Source organism: Mytilus galloprovincialis, chromosome 6 (genome assembly GCF_965363235.1).
Source record: "Mytilus galloprovincialis chromosome 6, xbMytGall1.hap1.1, whole genome shotgun sequence".
In the NCBI taxonomy this organism is placed as follows: Eukaryota; Metazoa; Mollusca; class Bivalvia; order Mytilida; family Mytilidae; genus Mytilus; species Mytilus galloprovincialis.
The window spans coordinates 33,397,823-33,417,753 of record NC_134843.1 but is presented as its reverse complement, the minus strand read 5'-3'; the positions used below and the strand labels follow the sequence as shown (position 1 = coordinate 33,417,753).

At 32.8% G+C, this 19,931-nt stretch overlaps 2 protein-coding genes and 1 long non-coding RNA gene across 8 annotated transcripts in view; 2 read left to right on the top strand and 1 right to left on the bottom strand.

Moving 5' to 3' along the window:
• The first annotated feature begins 337 nt into the window (after positions 1 to 337).
• On the top strand, positions 338 to 9,954 carry LOC143079407 (uncharacterized). The gene is made up of 5 exons (XM_076254736.1): positions 338 to 467; positions 916 to 1,053; positions 8,329 to 8,435; positions 8,765 to 9,249; positions 9,514 to 9,954. Exons 1-5 carry the CDS (start codon positions 429 to 431, stop codon positions 9,798 to 9,800), a joined length of 1,056 nt encoding a protein of 351 aa, XP_076110851.1. The 5' UTR covers positions 338 to 428; the 3' UTR covers positions 9,801 to 9,954.
• On the top strand, positions 1,173 to 4,457 carry LOC143079404 (uncharacterized). Its single transcript, XR_012979404.1, has 2 exons — positions 1,173 to 2,113; positions 3,888 to 4,457. It is a non-coding gene; the product is annotated as an uncharacterized LOC143079404 (long non-coding RNA).
• Positions 9,955 to 13,465: 3,511 nt separating the features above from the next.
• LOC143079406 (uncharacterized) overlaps positions 13,466 to 19,931 on the bottom strand; it is a 21,994-nt gene continuing 15,528 nt past the window's right edge. For all 6 annotated transcript variants that reach the window (XM_076254734.1, XM_076254733.1, XM_076254731.1 and 3 more), the window contains one exon: positions 13,466 to 14,529. In XM_076254734.1, coding sequence (XP_076110849.1) covers positions 13,509 to 14,525 — 1,017 coding nt within the window. In that variant the 5' untranslated portion in view covers positions 14,526 to 14,529 and the 3' untranslated portion in view covers positions 13,466 to 13,508. The remainder of the gene's footprint in view (positions 14,530 to 19,931) is intronic.

Here is a 19,931-nt window from a genome sequence, read left to right as displayed (position 1 = left end):
GTATTAAAATGATTTTAATTTTTAAAATATTTTGGCATTTTTATTATTCATTCAAAAATAACCCTAAAGACAATGTATACCATGTCCTTACACGGAAATCAATTGTCAATATTTGACCATAATTCCAATCGCGTGTCCACTACAAGAATCACCAATGACCCCTGGGGTCAAATATGAAAATACAATACATACTGCAAGTTTTAATTACAATTTACATGTTTGTTATCTGTACATCTATGTTTTCTTTTGAAATACAATCAGTATACAATGTTTCAGTGATTAGAGAAATTAACACTCAATGTTGTGCCATATAATATAAATATCAAGAGTTTGATGGTAATGTCAGTATTCAAAACTTCCACCCCTTTCTTGCAACAGTTTCATACTTACTTATTTATAAGTGTAAAGTTTTCACAACCATATTCAACATGAATGTTTACAGTCCTTACGGTACACCAGATTTTCAGGTGAGATTCAAAATTAATTCTTATTTAAATATTCGGTATCACATTAATCACAAAAAAAAACGTTGTTTAAATGCAAGGCTCCGTGTTGAAGGCCGTACTTTGAGCTGTAATGGTTTACTTTTACAAATTCTGACTTGGATGAGAGAGTTGTCTCATTGGCACTCATACCACATCCTTTTATATCTATTGTTATATGGTCATTATATTTGATTTCGTTTTAAATGATTATATATATATGAATTATTGTTCTTTTTCTGTCGTTGGGTTGCTTGCTTATTGTATAATCTACATCTATATTTTCATACAAAAACTATAGTACATAAATTAGTTTAAACAATTATTAAAAAAAGTAATTCAAATGAATCCAAATTTCAGTGGCACAATCATGGAGCTACTTTGCTTTGATTTTTATACCTTTGTTAATATATAATCCTTTATTTTATTTCAGATGTATCAGCGAAACTATAATATCAGAGGAAATTACTACCAACCATCGCCACAGACAATACCACTAGCACCAATTCAGAACAATATGCTATCTCCGTATTACCCACATAATACATATCCACACAATGGAGCTGGAATGGTTGGTAGCTTTTTGTTATTATTTTTTTTAAGGAGAACTAATAAGGTCACGTTTTTTTTCTCTAGGTGTTGTTGATGTTACTAACAGCAGTGATTAAACATGACTTATGCTTTTAAAACAACGAATATGCATGTAAAATTAGTCCCATATAACTTAATAAAAAGAACATTCACTTAGAATCAATGAAATAATTCTGAATCATTTAACTTAAGGTGGCTCACCCCAATAGTGACCCCCGGTAGAATTTTTTTATTTTCACATATTCTGTAGATTTTTTTATGCTGAATCCAAAAATGCAAAGAAAAAAGGGGGTCACCAGGCTCGTTTTCTCCTCAAATTGAAGCGAAATGTGCGATTTTGACCCTATTTCCAAACATGCCCACCCTTCCAACAATAACCGTTACATCAAATTCAAAGACTTTTAAAACCGAGTCAGTATGATTTTTATGTGAAAAAACATTAGAATTTGAAATGTAAACCTTTCCCTTGGTTGTTTTTGACTTAAAAATCCTTTTATTTTCAGATTAATGTCTAAATTTTGCATTTTCTAATTTTAGTTTAAGGCAAAAAATATTGGTTTAATCGATTTTTCGTAAAATTTCCCCGGTAGATTATTTTTAAAAACAGATATGTCAAAGCTATGAACTTTTTGAACATTTTAAGGTAAAATAAAATGGGGGTCACCAGGCTTTTAAAAAAGTTACGAGCTTTTGTTTAACCCCTCTACCCCATTAGGTCTGATTTCATTGCACTCCATTAATTACTTAATTGTGAATTCTTTATTGATGGCTTTAATAAAATAATGTTTGTAATTATATCAATAAACGATTGCTGAATATAAATGTGGATATCGTATTACTGTTTGTTATCAAAAAGTGAAATTTTGATTATTTTGGTGAAATACGGTAATTTTGTCTGGCGCGAGTTGCTTCCCTCTAATTTGGCGCCATTATCGGACCAGAGGAATTTCAAGGTCGCCATTGCCGAGCAGCATACTATATTGATGAATACGACCATGTACATGCATAACAGACATTGTGGCGAATATACAACGATGAAGGTAGAGTTATTACATAAGAAAACATAGATTTCGATATATTAGGCAGCCAAATGTTATCAGTATAACGAAAAATACAAACTTGGGGGTTGTCTCAAAATACTCGCTACTGTTGAAAATCACTGCGGCTGAAACCTTGCATGGGCTCATTTTCTGTTCCATGTTTAATATTATAGATCGTTATAGCTGGTATCTTATTTATGTGTTTATTTTACCTTTTACAGACAAGTTGTAAACATGTCTGGCCAGTTTTGCAAAATATCCGTGTGCAAACGGCCGAAGAGGAAGGGATGACATCTACTGTCATTTTTACGCTACCGTTAGCAATGGTTACTGTCAATGAATTAGTCTTTTTTAATCATCATTTTTAATAACTTATTTCGTAGCCAAGTTAGGTTCATATTAGTCCGAGATTAGCCCCAGCTTGTCTGGCAAAACAGCCGTTGGACGTCAGAGAAATGAAATCGGGGCAGTTTCTATACTCCTTGACCCCAACTATATTTCCCTTCCCATTTTACTCTAAACCCCCCCCCCCCCCTCCTTTTTACTTCAATTCTTCCATCTCCTTGCCCCAAGACAAAATATATTTCAAAGATACCCCCTTTTCCCTGATCCCTCATTCCCCTGTCTCCTTACCCCTGTCCATCCCTCTATTAAGGTCTGGGGTTTGATTGACTTCTTTATTTTCTTGAGAATATGATATAATTGGCCTAATTTGTAAATGATAAACCCTACAGTAGGAGGCAAACGAAGGATTCATCTTTATCAATCACAATTTGTTTACCATTAACCCCCCCTAATATCTGTTAGGTATACAAAAATGTCTTAAGGTCTAGTAATAGAAGTATCAGGGTTAAACATGTACAGAATGCGGCCATAAGTATTTGTCACTAGAGATTTTTAGCTGTTCATATATATTGTAACAGTATATAATATAAAAAAGAAGATGTGGTACGATTGCCAATGAGACAACTATCCACAAAAGACCAAAATGACACAGACATTAAAACAACTATAGGTGTATACATTTTTTCAACAAAAAAAATATTTTGGATTGATTTTAAGCATCCTGGTACCAATAGAAGCAGTATTATCACAGGTTTATTTTTTTGGTTATATTTTTTTTGTGTCTCATTTTCATTATTTTCTGTTCAGAAATTCGATATACATGCATATTCAACCAAATTAAATTATAAATAAATATTTTATGTTTTCTCAAGGGAAAACAAAAATAAATGAAAACGAACCTATTATCAAATAAACACATATTAATTTAGACCATTTTAGTTCTTTTAAGGTTACCCTTGCATTGTCAGTCTTATCAAACTTGCATGTACCTCCCAAATTTGGTTTCTGTTCTCCAACTTCAGTTTGCCTCTACCAACGTTATGAAACTAATACACAATTAATGCATATATATATGCTTACTACATTGTACCAACAAACACACATGAAGTTTGAATTTTTGTTGGGGTCGCTTTTACTTTTCTAGAGTTATGCCCCTTTACAAATTAAAAAAATGCTGAAATTTTGTTCCTTTCTTTAACACAAGTTTGCTTCATCCAAATGTTCTGAAACTTATATGCAATGCTTACTACAACAACACTCAGATCAAGTACAAATTTGGGTGGTCACCCTTTTCATCCTTTATATGCAAGCGGCTGCTCATCTGTGTCCCATGAACACATTACCATTATGAACTAGTCTACATCTATATGCTTTTGAATGTCAATAATTGTTGATTTTCTGACAGAATTACTCTGATATTTAATTTCAGGCTGCAAGTACATTTGTACATGTACATTGCAAATGGAAGGAGTGAGCTTGGAATGTTCAACTTTACTTGGAAACTATTGGCAAAGTACTGACAGAATTTCATGAGAAGCCAGTATCATATTCTAGTCTTGCAACCGGAAACTATGCGTAAAGTGCTGAAACTTAAGAACAACATTCTACATGTATATATGCAATATATGTTGCCACAATCCACTTAAGGAGCTAAGATCAACTATAAATTGGAACTACATGTATATGCTTTAGTGCTGTCAAAATCCTTTAAAAAAATCAAATCAAAAGGACCTACTTCACCTATATATATAGCTACCTGTCCCAATGATGAATACGGATCATATATATGAGTCTACTCTTATAAATAAAACAGTGAAGGAGAATAAAAATAAAGAAAATATAGAGCTGATCAGCTAATGATTGTACATGTACATGATGTATAAATGGCAACAATTCTTACATGTATACTAGTACATTGAAATTAATTATATTAATAGATGTTTTATAAATTTGATCTCATAGATATTAGAGGAATAAAATCAATCACGTTTCAAAAATTTGATATAGTTGAGCCTTTTTTTTAACACCAGTTTTCAGGACATATTATGGTATACCATTGACTGTCCGTCGTCAGCATGTCGGACATATACTCAAAAATAATAAATACTAAAAGGTACATGTAGTAGTCAATATTGTGTAATCAATAGGTCATCTTCATGTATATTTGGTGTATGAAATGATTATTAAATGTCTTATCACAAATTAAAATATCAAATGAGAGGATGTGATATGATTGTAAATGAGACACAACAGACCAAATAACACAGAAATAACTATACATGTAGGTCACCATATGGACTTCAACAATGAGTAAAACATATTCTGCATAGTTGGTTTTAAAGGTCTCGAAATGACAAATGAACAATTTAAAACATTTAAAATGAGAAAACTAATGGGTGATTTATGTACAAAATAATAAATGAATAAGAAATATGTCTGTCTTGCAGGGTTTATCTGAACTTAACCTCATTTTCATGGACTTGTCTGTTTCTTGAATTCTAAATATGTTTCAAAATATTTGGTTGATGGGATGATTGTTACAGAGTCCGACATAGGGTGGGGGCTCATTGGTGGATTATATTGCAAATAACTGAAGCCACCCCCGCTTTGGCAGTCAGTCCCCACATTGCCACTAGAGAAATAAAATAACTAAGAAAAAAAAATTAAATCACGATAATTTCCTGTCGATATGCACATCTACATAGTATGTCCTTATTATCTACAAAGTTTCATGAAATTCTGTTGTGTGGTTTCAGAGGAGTTTCGATGACAAGCTGTTTGCAGTTGTATACTGCAGCAAATAAGTTCAAAGGGGCATAACTCCTAGAAAAATAATTCGTAATTTCCTGTCGATATGCACATCTACATGGTATGTCCTTATTATCTAAAAAGGTTTTATGAAATTCTGTTGTGCGGTTTGAGAGGAGATGCAGTGACAAACTGTTGCAGTAGTATATTGAAGCAAATAGGTTCAAAGGGGCCTTACTCCTAGAAAAAAAAATATGTATATCTAAATAGTATGTCCTTATCTAAAAAGGTTTCATAAAATTCTATTGTGCGGTTTGAGAGGAGATGACAAACTTGCAGTAGTATATTGAAGCAAATAAGTTCAAAGGGGCATAACTCCTAGAAAAAGTTTGAATCATAATTTCCTGTCGATATGCACATCTGCATAGTATGTCCTTATTATCTAAAAAGGTTTCCTGAAATTTTGTTGGGCGGTTTGAGAGGAGTTGTGATGACAAGAAACAGGACTGATAGACTGGCTGATGGACGGACGGACGGGTCAAAAATGTTATACCCTGCGCCACTTCCTTGTGTAGGGTATAAAAATAGGAAAATGGGGTGTCATTGTTTATGAGGCAACTCTTCACCAGAGACCAATTTACATAGAAGATAACAATTATGTCCCCGTACGGACTTCAACAATTACTATAAACTGATATACCACATAGTCAAACAAATAAAAGTCCCAGAAATTACGTTTTTTTTATATGACTGCACATAATGAACATTAAAGTTGTGCATACTGAATGATCACTGGCAAGTATTTCAAGCATAATACGGATGAGAACATGCAGATAAGTATCAATTATGAAAGTAATGCAAAGTAAGACGGGAGCTAGATATATGGACTGCCATAGAAAAAAAAACGAATGGACAATTACGCTTGGTGCATATGTATGCAAAATTCCCCCTTTTTACCCTACGAGGCTTCGTATGTATACATCCAGCTGTTTGAACACCCTGTATAATCAATCTGTCAGATTGGTGATATTTCTATGTTAACCATACGATATGAAAATAAGCAGATGTGGTATGATTGCCAATGAAACAACTATCCACCAAAGTTCATATTTAAAATTCAATATTATAAATAAAAAAAAACATTATCTCCTTTTATCATCACGCATAGATCGATGATTAGTTATGCATTTCTTTGCCACGGTAAGATCAAATCAGTGTTCACAAACAAAATTGTCATTCACATTTTTTGCCGCATTGACATCACTCAACTATATTTGTGATCATTTGTTTTAATCAAGAACTTTCTTTATTAGCTTACCTTTTAAAAAAGCATTTCAAAAATTAAGATTAAAGTTAAAGTTTGCCAACATCACCGGCTAATATAGCGTTCTACAGGGAGTAGCTTTTAAATTACAATCCAAACTTTTCCTGAACCTAGTAGAAGTATAGATTTTTTTTATATATAAAGTCTTTAGTAGTGTTTGAGACTGCCCGGCACGATGCGGGTGTATGTCCTAGCAAAATCCCGACATGGTGAAACCAAAAATTTTGCGGTTCTCCGCAAAGCATGCAGTATTTAGGAATTATATCATAGACCGATATATAAGGTCGGAATACTAGGCCAGTCCCGGTTACTTTTGACAGTGATGGATCCAGGGGGAGGGTTCCGGGTTCCCCCCTTTTTGGACGATCAATGCCTTTGAATGGGGAAATATAGTTGGAACACCCCCTTTTTGTCCTTTTTGCCCTTTTAAAATGGCTGGATCCGCCCGATTGATCGTTGCTGGATCCATTAGTCTATTTTAATAACATTCAGTGCTCTGATTCAATTATTTTAGTTTTAATGCTGATATTTCTTTTTTTTTTAATATGAACTCGGTTGACATATTGCTAGATACAACAGAAAATTGCAAATCAACAAAATAACAATTCACAAAATAAGTAATAGAAAAGTATCATAAAAATAGAAAACATTGGTCCCGATGTCTTAGATTATAGGACTAAGTCTAGTGTTCCGGAAATCATGGAATTGTGATACGAGAAAAATTATCAGATGATTTTCGTGCAGGTAAACATATCTTTAAATGAAAATGTTAAGTATTAAGTCTGTTAGAAAATTGACATGTTCAAATTTGTTTTGGTATAATTATAATTATCAAAATTTTGCAGTGGAAAAATATATCGCATACTCGGGAATAAACTCCTAAAAATACTTGGAAATAAAGATATTTCAAGTTTTAAATATATTTATGACAGAAACAAACTGTTATAAAACGCCAAACGGATTATATCATGATAACAAACCCGCCCCGATGTTTTAAACCATACTATACGGGCAGAGACATATATACACATATATGTCTCTGATACGGGTCACAAGTTTACCTGTTTTTGAAAGCTGTACGATGACATGAAGTTGTTTACATCGCTATCATTTGTTTACAGTTAATCATTGCGTCATTGGGAAAACATTTTCAAAAATAAATATCCACGACATCATTTAATTCAACTGGTATTTAAGTGAATTCAAAATATGGTACGAACGGACCCAAGAGGCGACCGTGTAAGATGAGAATGCGTTTTGGGAGCGAAGCGGCACCAAATACCGTCGACGTCATACATGTGACTTTGTCAGTATTTATATATTCTTTTTTTTAATGTTATGCTTAAATCATGTATATTTTTCTCCTTTTAAACTTTTATGCGAAAAATGAAGAAAGCACTGTGAATTTCTGACCGTTCGTATTTCCTGTTTTGAAGAACGTTTAGCGTCACTTGTTTACATCGTCAAGGGTGCTTTCATACACGCCCGCGTTCCAAGGTCGTCAAAGCTATTTTTGAGACGACCCCTTAAAGCGACCGTTTCCAAGGCACTCGTTGTAAGAAACATGTGTTAAAATATGCGCATTGGTAAAGGGCCGAGCCACCTTAAAGCACAATTTCAGATCCTAACTATAATACGATCTTGCATGTAACCTATTTATTATTATTTTTTTGGCGGGTAGGGGTGTAATTGCATGATTTCAGCCCATCTTATGCTTCACTTATCCATAGTCCATTAGTATGATTAAATATTGTATATTTAAAATGTAAATAAATTATTTTATGAATTATAATTTCAGTATTATCCGAAACAGACACCACAAGAAAGCTCCTATATTACTCCGAATTCAAGCTGTCATATTCCTTCTCTTGAAACGGTATTACGAACGCAAGTTCAAGATTATATGTAAGTTCAGATTTTTAGTTATGCTCTAGAAACACCAGGGTAAAGGTGTTATGTATTTGCATATATATTAGACAGTAATCCAACAACCTAATAACATTAGAAAAAGATGTGTACAGGACGAAATTATTTTACTTTAAATTATTCACATGCAAACCATTTGGTTCTTACTTTAAATACTGTTCCCTTGTGTCTATATCTTTTGCACTAAATATACTCATTTGAATAAACTTTTATTCATTGTATTTTACTACTTTTATAATTTATGACAGCGCCGGTTAAAAAAGAATAGAATGTACTTTAGGAAATAACATTACTTTGATATTTTACAGAAAATTAGGACTAGAAAAACAAATATCTGAAGTTTCAGCTTCCAAAGGCAATACAAAAATTTTGAAAGATTGGTTGAAACAACACAGAAACAACCCATACCCGACAAAGACGGACAAAGTTATGTTGGCTTATTCAACTAACATGACCATGACCCAAATTTCAAACTGGTTTGCAAATTCAAGAAGAAGAATTAAACTAGAGAAAAGTGAAAAAGAGTTGAATGACAGTTTGTTGGGATCTTCTTGTGATGATAAAAAACGACTAACATGTCGTGAAGACGTGAGACAATCAGAAACATTATCTAGCGCCAAATTTAAAACCGGAAATAAAGAATGCGCATTGGATTCATCACATGGCGAAAACGTAAACGAGACATTTCAGAGTTCTTTTAACGAAACGAACATTACTCCAGATAGTGGACTTGAGAGTTTTATAGAGACGGAAGATTCGTTTGAAAAACGTGAGAACGCAAAAGATCACAAAGGTATACACATCTTGATTAATAGTACATCTTAGTTTGATCATATATAATATAACTTGTAACTCTAATATACTAATTTTTTCAAATTGTTTTGCAGAAAATTTCTAATTCAAAACCTGAGAATAGACTTTCAGTAAATTAAACAGCAGTATATATCTGCATTGAAAAAAAAACAAATTTATAGTATTAACGTTTAGTTCTGCAGATTGTATTAGATACACAGTCAGTTTGTTTGATTGTGTAAATAATACGTTTTATCTTTTTCAGATATAAAGTGCAAGACAAATTTGTTTGGAACAGATCCATTGACAGATGTTACAGTCGAATCATTAGAGACAAAACCAGATACAATAAATGTAACAGTCGAACCATTGGAGATAAAACCACGTACATTAGACGTATCATTCGCAAATAAAGATACAACTGTTTGTTTAGTCGAATCACCGGAGACAAAACCAAATACCTTTGACGAATCATTTGAGAATAAAAGTACAACGGCTGTTTATAGGACATCGAAGATATGGTCTATTACCGATATTCTTAATTCAAAATAACATTCATTTAGTGAAGTGTCACGTGATGCATGGTAGTGCTAAAGGGAAAACAATACGCTTGTATAAGTTTTACAAAGAAACATGTACATGTATGTATCTTGTAATATAATCATTAGTGCTTATTTCTATCCAATAAAAGAAAACTTGAATACTATATATACTTGTTACTCTTTAAGTTATGATTTCAATATCAACACTGTTCATTATTCTACCAGTCTACTGTGTTTCATATTTTTCATGTCGAGGCCTTTTATAGCTGACTATCCAGTATGTGTTTATCTCATTGTTGAAGGCCGTGTGGTTACCAATAACCACTTCGTTCGAACATAATTGGACAGTTGTCTTATTTGTAATCGATACCAGATCTCCTTATTTTCATATTAACTCACCAGCCACAAAGGATTCTGGTAATGAATGGCTGTTTGACATCAAGAGGCAAATTAAATGCATATTCATGACGAGAATATATTAATGTTATATGCATATTATCCCTTCTTTCTACTATAGACGGACACGTTCAGTCTTAACGTTTGAGTTTACAAGTTTATAGCCAATAGGAAGATATCTCCCCTTTCCCGGACACATTTTTCTGAATCCGAGCCAACCAGTCCTTTCTGTTACTCCTTCAAATCACGTGCTTAGTGGAGAAGCTGCAAATATCAATTGTAGTGTTTGGTTTTGACGGAGGTTTGAACTCACGAATACCCGCACCTATGCGGTATCAGCCACAAAGGGCTGCATGAACTAATATTATAACAGCTTTAGATGTTGACACGAGGACTAAAGCACATGCATGTACAACGGGTTGTCTGATGCGTCTGAAAATTTTAGGGCAGAAATGATCGTGAAAAGTTCAGCCACGAGAGTCTAATACTGGCCGTGGATAAGTTCTCGGAGAAGCCAGTCCCTAGTCCACCTTCTCCTCTGTCGTCATCACATCTACGTCTGTCATTCAGTAGATCGCCCACTGCCTGGTATTTTGTGCCTTATCAATATCCAATTCCAGTCAATTAATTGCAAGCATCATATAGTAAAAGTAATGCGTTCATTTATTACGAGGCAATGTTAACAATAACAGTAGTATTTTACACATAATATTCATATTTGTAAAAACAAATAAATCAAGTCACATTATCACGATAACTTTCGCCTCCCATTTAGTCTTAAGGAGTTTTTTAAATATAGGTGATGCAGATCATTAAATTTCTTGCAGTGAAACACAAAATGGTATTCATCCTCTAACTTGGCAGGACGAGCAACTTGGAAAAAATGGCAAGATGACAATTTCTGTAAAACATTAGAATAAACTAATAAAAGTAGGCAGGACCAAATAGAGTGAAAAACAAAAAAAGTAGGACAGAGATTACAACTAAAAAAAAAAATGCAGGACAACATTTTTCGTCTTATCCCTCCCCTAAGAAATTCAAATGGTAGCTCCCTTATTTTCGAATGCATATACAGTTGCTCCTTTGGAATACAATAAGTTGCTCGATAAGTTATCGTTTGTTTCTACTATAAAAGTCTTATTACTTCAGTACCTGTATATTTCTACAAAATGAGGTGCAATTTGTGATTAACAAGTGCTAACACGTTTAATTCATATATAACCGCAGGCTGCAGTAAGCTACTTGTAATATGTAGAGGACTAAAACACATACAATGGACTATGTAAAAAATGAGTTGAGCGAAATGGATTACTAGAGGTAAAATGTTTAATGTGAGTAATACTGAAATTTGCACGAATTGTTCAACGATTGAATTCCTTTCATGTAACCCCAAAACGACAATTTTGAATAAGTCAACGTATAAAAGAAGCGAGTGTCCATTTTATTAAAAAAAATGTTAAGTACAATTTCTTCATGTTGTGTGGAAAAAAAAATTTTTTGCAAGCAGACGACCAGAGATACAGACGGTAGATACTATAACACGTCTGCCGTTAACAGCGTGTAACCAGATGCTCCACAGGGCGGGCGCAGCTTTCTACGACCGCAGAGGTCGAACCCTGAACGGTTGGGGCAAGAATGGACACAACATTCAAGCTGGATTCAGTTCTGAATTTGGATTGTGATTAAATAGTTGACACAGCATAGGTTTCTGACACAGAATGAATGTGGTCTAATGAAGTTAAAACATTTTTTTTCTTTTGAGCAATTCACTTTGCTGTTGAATATTAATCCTCTCAAAAAAAAAAAAAATGTTTGAAGAAATTTTCTTTTTATTTCTGAAATTCTGAAATCTGAAATGAGAAAAATTGAAACCCCCCCCCCCCTCAATTTTTTTTCACCTCCCCCTTTCCCTTATTCCAAAACTGATCTCAATTCAAATTTGTAATGGAGTTTGCAACAATAACTACTCATTTAAATACATCATAAAATATTAAAAATAAAATGTCATACAGTCACGGTTAAAATTAATATTAATTAATAGTAACTTCTAAAAAAATAAATGGGGAATGTGTCCAAAGGGACACAGATGATGCCCCTGCTAGCATATAACGTTATAATGGGACATAAGGCCCGAGACCACAATTGTCGTCCCTTGGTTTTCGTTGTTCATATAGTCCTAGTGTTGACAGTGGGTTACTTGCCATTAATTTTTATACCCCTTCCAAATTTATTTCTCCATGTTTAATGCCTCAAATTGCAAGTAGGGGGGGGGGGTGAAATTACACTGTAAAAAAATTTGGGTCCAGAATTTTAAAGGAAAGTAGTGATTTGGTCCAGCTGAAAAAGGTTTAAAATTAGCACTTCGGAAGCTGTCAAAAGATTTAAGACGCCCTAAACATAAAATTGTCCATATTTTGAGTTAGAGCCGATGAAGTTTTCTATAATGTTGATATAATTTGTCCCAAAGTAGTACAACACACTGTAAAAGTTTCTTTGAGAAAGCGCAGGTGGGACCATAACTCAAGAACTGTAAAAGTGAAGCTGCCAAAAACTGAACTTGAACTGAGCTTAGAGGTAATAAGCATTGTATACACATTTCATTAAATTTAGTTGAGACAAACTTAAGTTAAGAGAACAGAAACGAAAAAAATCTTCAATTTTTCCACTTGTAAAGGGGCATAACCCTAGAATGGTAATCAAAGTGCTTGTAATCACTGAATGGTAAAGATTGTTTTAATTTATTAGTTGGTAGTAAAAGTGAATATTGCATTGTATATTGCATATAGCATTGGTTTTAGTTGATTCAACTACTATTCTGGACAAACTACAAAAATGCTTGTTTTTGGCCCCTTTTTGGCCCTTTATTCCTAGACTGTTTGCCCCATAACCCTTAAAATATATCTCAACCTTCTACTTATGTTATTAAACATTGTGGTACAATTTTAGAACAATTGAAATACTTATACACAACTTATTGTCCTGACACTAGATTGTTTTGCTTGTTTTGGGCCCTTTGGGCCCCTAATTCCTAAACCCTAGGGATCATAACCCCCAAAATCAATTTCAAGCTTCTTTTTGTGGTTATAAACATTGTGTTAAAATTTTATTGATTTCAATTTACTTATACTAAAGTTATTATCCGGAAACCATCCGTCTTCGGACGACGCTGACGACGACGACGACGACGACGACGTGATACCAATATATGACCGCAAAAATTTTGCGATTTTTGCGGTCGTATAAAAAATCAATGTGGCCTTATATGTTACACAATACATATAAATTATAAAACATTTATTCACCTAAATAATATATATGAAGACTACCCCTTTGGTAACCATAATACATCATATCCCCACGACTCAGACTTTGTGTAGTCCAATTTTTGTTTTGCAGAGCTCAATGAATGTGGTATGAAGTTGTGTTTACTCATAAATTTTAAAATTGTATCTGCAGTTTTTTGTTTTCTATGGAATTCCCATTCCATAATAAAGCCAACGATTTTGATTTTTTCGAAAAATAACGACGCCCCTTCCATGGCCTTAGCTTCAAAGCCTTCAATGTCCATTTTAACTACCACTTTCTTAAAGTTCTTTATTCCTGGAATTTTTAAAAGATCGTCCATTTTTATCGTATGAACAGTACCATATGTTCCTTGGGCTCGGCCTTCTTTTAGTTTCTTAATATGATCCGAGTCTACATCGACAAATGTTCCTCCCATATTGTTTTTATCTACTCCTAGATTAACAACACCGTTACTGTTGGATATGGCATTATGAACAAGAGTGACTTTATCCTGTAAGCCACCTCCGGCAACAGACGCACAAATGTGACGGACATTTCTGTCTAAAGCCTCCACGGCCAAAACCTTTCTCCCCATTTTAGCAGCAGAGAGCGTATAAACTCCAATGTTAGCTCCTATGTCTATTAGATTTAATTCGGGGTCGGATTTCAACAAATCAAACATTATACTGGATTTCTCTGCTTCGAAGTGTCCACTGCTTATCAGTATTCCCGAGACCCACGGATCTTGGGCTGCTGGATACACAAAAATAGGCGTATTCCCATATGGAGTTTTAAGAGTTGCTTTTATAAAATTTTGACACTCGCTGCATACTTTATTATTTTTACTCCAAGTAGTTAAATCCATTGAATACACATTTGTGAAATCTACTTTACATACGGGTTTTAGAACGTTTTTACCACCGGAAGTGTCGTCACTTGTAAGAACACGTGTGTCCTGTACCGTCTGCAGTGTTCGATAGTTCTTTACTATGAGCATCATAATAAATCCTCCCATAAAGAAAAAAGACAAACCTATGACAACTCTTCCTCTCATGATTCTGAAAATAAACAAATAGTTAAATGATCGAATACAATATTAACAACATAAAGTCATGTTCTAATAAAAACTCATCAAAACAGCGCATCCCATTTAACTGTTTTGGTACAGTACCATAGTGGGTCAAACAAACTCAGCCGTTCAGACTGTCAATTTTCATTTAGTCCATTGTTAAATCTGTTAAATGATTTGAGGTATTGTTATTTTGATCGCCCGCAATACATTTAGATTGACAATGTATCATAGCTAAACTGTTTAGAAAACATTCATAAATTATTACTTCAAATAAAAAATGAACCCTCTCTATCATAAATACACGAAGAAAAATATGTGACGCTTATCACAGGGACACAGTTACATGTATCGTCTATTGGTTTTCTATAATAATAATATAATAATATAACTATAATAACTCAATATTCTCCATTGAAATTTTATTGATTACATTTTGAATCTTTTATCTTATCTACTAGTCGTTATCAACATGTAACAGATTGCAGGTCGAGCAGATGTTCATTTTTTTTAATTTAAAAAAAAATATGAATATACCAATAAAAATCACATGTACATGTATATGATATAAAAACAAGGAGACGAAACCATGCACTCAGGTAATAACAATAAAAAACATCACTTCCAATTTGATGATATAAAATATTCTGGTCAAACAGATCACAAAAGCCATATTTTTTTTATCTTTGATCTTTTATTGAAAATAAACATTACCAGCACCTACGTAACGCACAAGTATTGAGTTTAACTACTATTTCAAAGTAGAAGGCTAACCCGAATAATCCAGTCGTTATATTACGATTACTACTATCACTCCATTAACTAGAAATGTAGTGGATGGAGGGTGTTGAATTATTCGAGTTAATACAAAACAAACATAAGAACTTGAAAACTCGACAATAATAATAAAATTATACATGTTAAAAACAGTTATTGGTCGCCTTTCCTCAGTTCTAATGACTCTTTAATAAAAAATTAAAGAAACAACTGTTTTTACATCATTTGGGGTTGATGGATTTAGTATAATAACGAGTTTATATGTTCAGTTACGTGTATTAAAATTGACATATTGGAGTACATCATCTAATATATAATATACTGTTATATATAATTGATTAAAAAGTTATGTTTGTTGAATGTCAATTATTTTCATTAAAATGATACTCCGTTAAACTGGCACTGGTTAAAGAGACAAATGGGTTATAATAACCAGTTTGGGTTAGCATAACCCAATTGGATATAAAGGTTCATTATAACCTTTTCGCAAATACGGCCATATTTACACTACAAATTTCACTCGGAGTACAGACAAACCTGTGCCTCTGAAAAATTTATACGTTGGGAAAATGGGTGAGGCATGCAAGAAATGATTTTACTAGAAACATGTAAATCCAATGTATTTTTTCTTTTAAAATTTCTTAAATATGTATTTTTTCAATCATTTTTAACACAGAAGTTGTAATACTATGCTTATTGTTCTAAAAAAAAATTACCAAATTGACAGCATGGTAAATTTGTCACGAAAAAGCAGCAACATTTTATAAAACTTTCTTATATTAGCACCTACCAATAGCTTTTTAAAGTTAAATTTATTCATATTAGTAAAAAAAAAATCTTGTGTGCAATTTTCTTCACCAATTATTTTTTTACAGTCATATCTTTTTGGAACAAAAAATCAGGTTAAGAAAAAAAGTTTAATTCTAGAAATGTTTGGCTCCTCAGAGGTGTACATCATTAATTTGCCGTATTTTCCAACTTTTTTGGCACAGTAAATTTATTTTATAACTAATTTGGCCTATTGGTCCCAACGTGTTCAAAGATTTTACATTTTTTAAGCAATTGGGAGAAAAAGTCTTGTTTTTTGTTCATATATGCGGTCTTCTCGATGTATTTGAATTAAATGTTTCATATCGAAATAAGGTCCGTTTGAATTTCCCTAGTGGATAATTTTAGGTTCATGTACCCTTGTGTTGATTCCGAATGCTAAACATATTGAAATTTTATAGAAAATCCACAGCTTTTATCCTTGTACTCTCATATTTGGCAATTAAATGACTGATAGATATAGCATTATTGCATGCAGTGCTAGTATTGATTTCCTTAAAACAATAGTTAAAACAAATAAAAATATGGACCAAATCAAGTACACCTTTTAGGGTGCGCTCGACATTAGTGAATCAGCACGAGGTATTTTGGAATTTACAGGTTGATTAGAAGTTTTCGTAAAAAATAAACACTAGCACATCATAGAAAAGCAAGTGAGTAATCTATATTTCAAATTTTATAACAAAAATTTCTGTATTGAAGGCTGTGGATTTTCTATAAAAATCTTGGTTTATTTGCCACAAAGTACTCTTTTTCTATTAAATGCAACGAAACAGTAAATAATAATGCTTTGCATAAAGTTTCCCATTGGTATATGTGCAAAATGGCCTATCTCTATTATCTATTATATCTGTAGTTTTGATACAATTGAAGTTTGAAAAGTTCGTACAAAAATGGCTAAAGAAGGGGTCATAAACCTTAAAGTTTTAGTCTTTTACTTCATATTAGAATCAGTCGATTTGTAGACTGCAAATCTTATCGTTTGCTCTTTTTCTAATTGATATCAGTTTATGGTAATGACTTTTTTTTTTTTTTTTAATCTTTTTAACGTTGCATGTGTTGTTTACTTACAATAAATCTGCCAGTGGTGTCCCTGGCTGCAAAAAACGAGCTAAATTTTGAACCGCTAAATTTTTTAGTGATGACAGGGGAGGTAATTTTTGTCTCAGATTTTGCACTGCGGAATTGAATTGATTTTGATTTAATAACAATTTGATTTGATTTGTTTAATAATTTATAATATATATATTGATAAACTGTGTTCCAATTTTCATTTATAGCATTATTTCATGTCACTGAAACGTGTAAAAATGGGGAAAAGTTTTAAATTACAAAGATTTTTTTTTCTTTAAAGACTAAACTTATATAAACTATAAAAGGGGAAAATTGGTTCTCATGACAATACCACATAATTTCACTAGCTTACGATAGTTACAGTTCAACTTGTATGAGTGATTCAATTTTCAACTGATTAGTGTAAACATATTCAATTCTTAAAGGGCGGATCCAGCCATTTATAACCAGGTGCTCCGCAGGGCGCAGCTTTATACGACCGCAGAGGTCGAACCCTGAACAGTTGGGGCAAGTATGGACAAAACATTCAAGCATGATACAGCTCTGAATTTGGATTGTGATCAAATTTTTGACATTACATGGTTTTTTTTACACAAAACAAATGCCAAGATTTTACAAATCAATTAAAGATTTCTTCTTCAAACTTTTTAAATCTAAAATTAAATAGTTGACACAGCATAGGTTTCTGACACAGAATGAATGTGGTCTAATGAACTTAAAAGGTTTTTTTTGCCTTTGAGCAAATCACTATGCTGTTGAATATTAATCCTCTCAAAAAAATGTTTGAAGAAATTTTCTTTTTATTTATGAAATCTGAAATGAGAAAAATTTAACCCCCCCCCCTTTTTTTCACATCCCCGTTTCCCTTTTTCAAAACTGATATCAATTCAAATTTCTAATGGAGTTTGCAACAATAACTACTCATTTAAATACATCATAAAATATTAAGATGTAAAAAAACTGCTTGTTATCACTGAATGGTAAAGATTATTTAAATTTATCAGTTGGTAGTAAACAGTGTATATACATTGTATATTGTATATAACAAAGATTTAAGTTGATTCTGGACAAAGAAAGATAACTCCAATTAAAAAAAATTCTTGCTATTGCACAATATTGTGCAATAGGATATTTCTTGCTTACTATTCTGGACAAAGAAAGATAACTCTAATTAAAAAAAAATTTGCTATTTCACAATATTGTGCAATTAGATATTTCTTGCCATTGCACAATACTGTGCAATTGAAAAGACTTGCTATTGCACAATACTTAATATAATAATTTTAGATCCTGATTTGGACCAACTTGAAAACTGGGCCCATAATCAAAAATCTAAGTACATGTTTAGATTCAGCATATCAAAGAGGCCCAAGAATTCAATTTTTGTTAAAATCAAACTTAGTTTAATTTTGGACCCTTTGGACTTTAATGTAGAATTTGAAATTTGAAAACAGGACCAAAAATGAAGAATCTACATACACAGTTAGATTTGGCATATCAAAGAACCCCAAGGATTCAATTTTTGATGAAATCAAACAAAGTTTAATTTTGGACCCTTTGGACCTTAATGTAGACCAATTTGAAAACTGGACCAAAAAACTTCAATAATCAAGAATCTAAGTACATTTTTAGATTCAACATATCAAAGAACCCAACCGATTCATTTTTTGTCAAAATCAAACTAAGTTTAATTTTGGACCCTTTGGACCTTAATGTAGACCAATTTGAAAACGGGACCAAAAGTTGAGAATCTACATATACAGTTAGATTCGGCATATCAAAGAACCCCAATTATTCAATTTTGATGAAATCAAACAAAGTTTAATTTTGGACCCTTTGGGCCCCTTTTTCCTAAACTGTTGGGACCAAAACTCCCAAAATCAATACCAACCTTCCTTTTATGGTCATAAGCCTTGTGTTTAAATTTCATAGATTTGTATTTACTTATACTAACATTATAGTGCGAAAACCAAGAAAAATGCTTATTTGGGTCCCTTTTTGGCCCCTAATTCCTAAACTGTTGGGTCTTAAACTCCCAAAATCAATACCAACCTTCCTTTTGTGGTCATAAACATTGTGTTTAAATTTCATAGATTTCTATTTACTTAACCTAAGGTTATTGTGCAAAAACCAAGAAAAATGCTTATTTGGGCCCTTTATTGGCCCCTTATTCCTAAACTATTGAAACCAAAACTCCCAAAATCAATCCCAATCTTTCTTTTGTGGTCATAAACCTTGTGTCAAAATTTCATAGATTTCTATTAACTTAAACTAAAGTTATGGTGCGAAAACCAAGAAAATGCTTATTTGGGCCCTTTTTGGCCCCTTATTCCTAAAATGTTGGGACCAAAACTCCCAAAATCAATACCAACCTTCCTTTTATGGTCATAAACCTTGTGTTAAAATTTCATAGATTTCTATTCACTTTTACTAAAGTTAGAGTGCGAAAACTAAAAGTATTCGGACGCCGGACGACGACGACGACGACGACGCCGACGCCAACGTGATAGCAATATACGACGAAAATTTTTTCAAAATTTGCGGTCGTATAAAAATGGGGGTTCCCATCCAAGGATATTAGAGGGTTCCATTTATATATTCCCATTCAAATGCATTGATCCTCAAAAAGGGGGGTTCCGTCACTGATTCTAATGAATTTGAATAATAATTTAACATTATTTTTAACTTGAACCAATACGTCATAACTGAACT

What these genes read in the sequence shown, in the direction of transcription:
- LOC143079407 (XM_076254736.1), top strand. Translation starts at nt 429, where the DNA reads ATGAATGTTTACAGTCCTTACGGTACACCAGATTTTCAG. An exon ending in ACGCAAGTTCAAGATTATAT is followed by an intron (nt 8,436 to 8,764) that starts GTAAGTTCAGAT and finishes GATATTTTACAG; the next exon opens with AAAATTAGGACTAGAAAAAC. An exon ending in GAACGCAAAAGATCACAAAG is followed by an intron (nt 9,250 to 9,513) that starts GTATACACATCT and finishes TATCTTTTTCAG; the next exon opens with ATATAAAGTGCAAGACAAAT.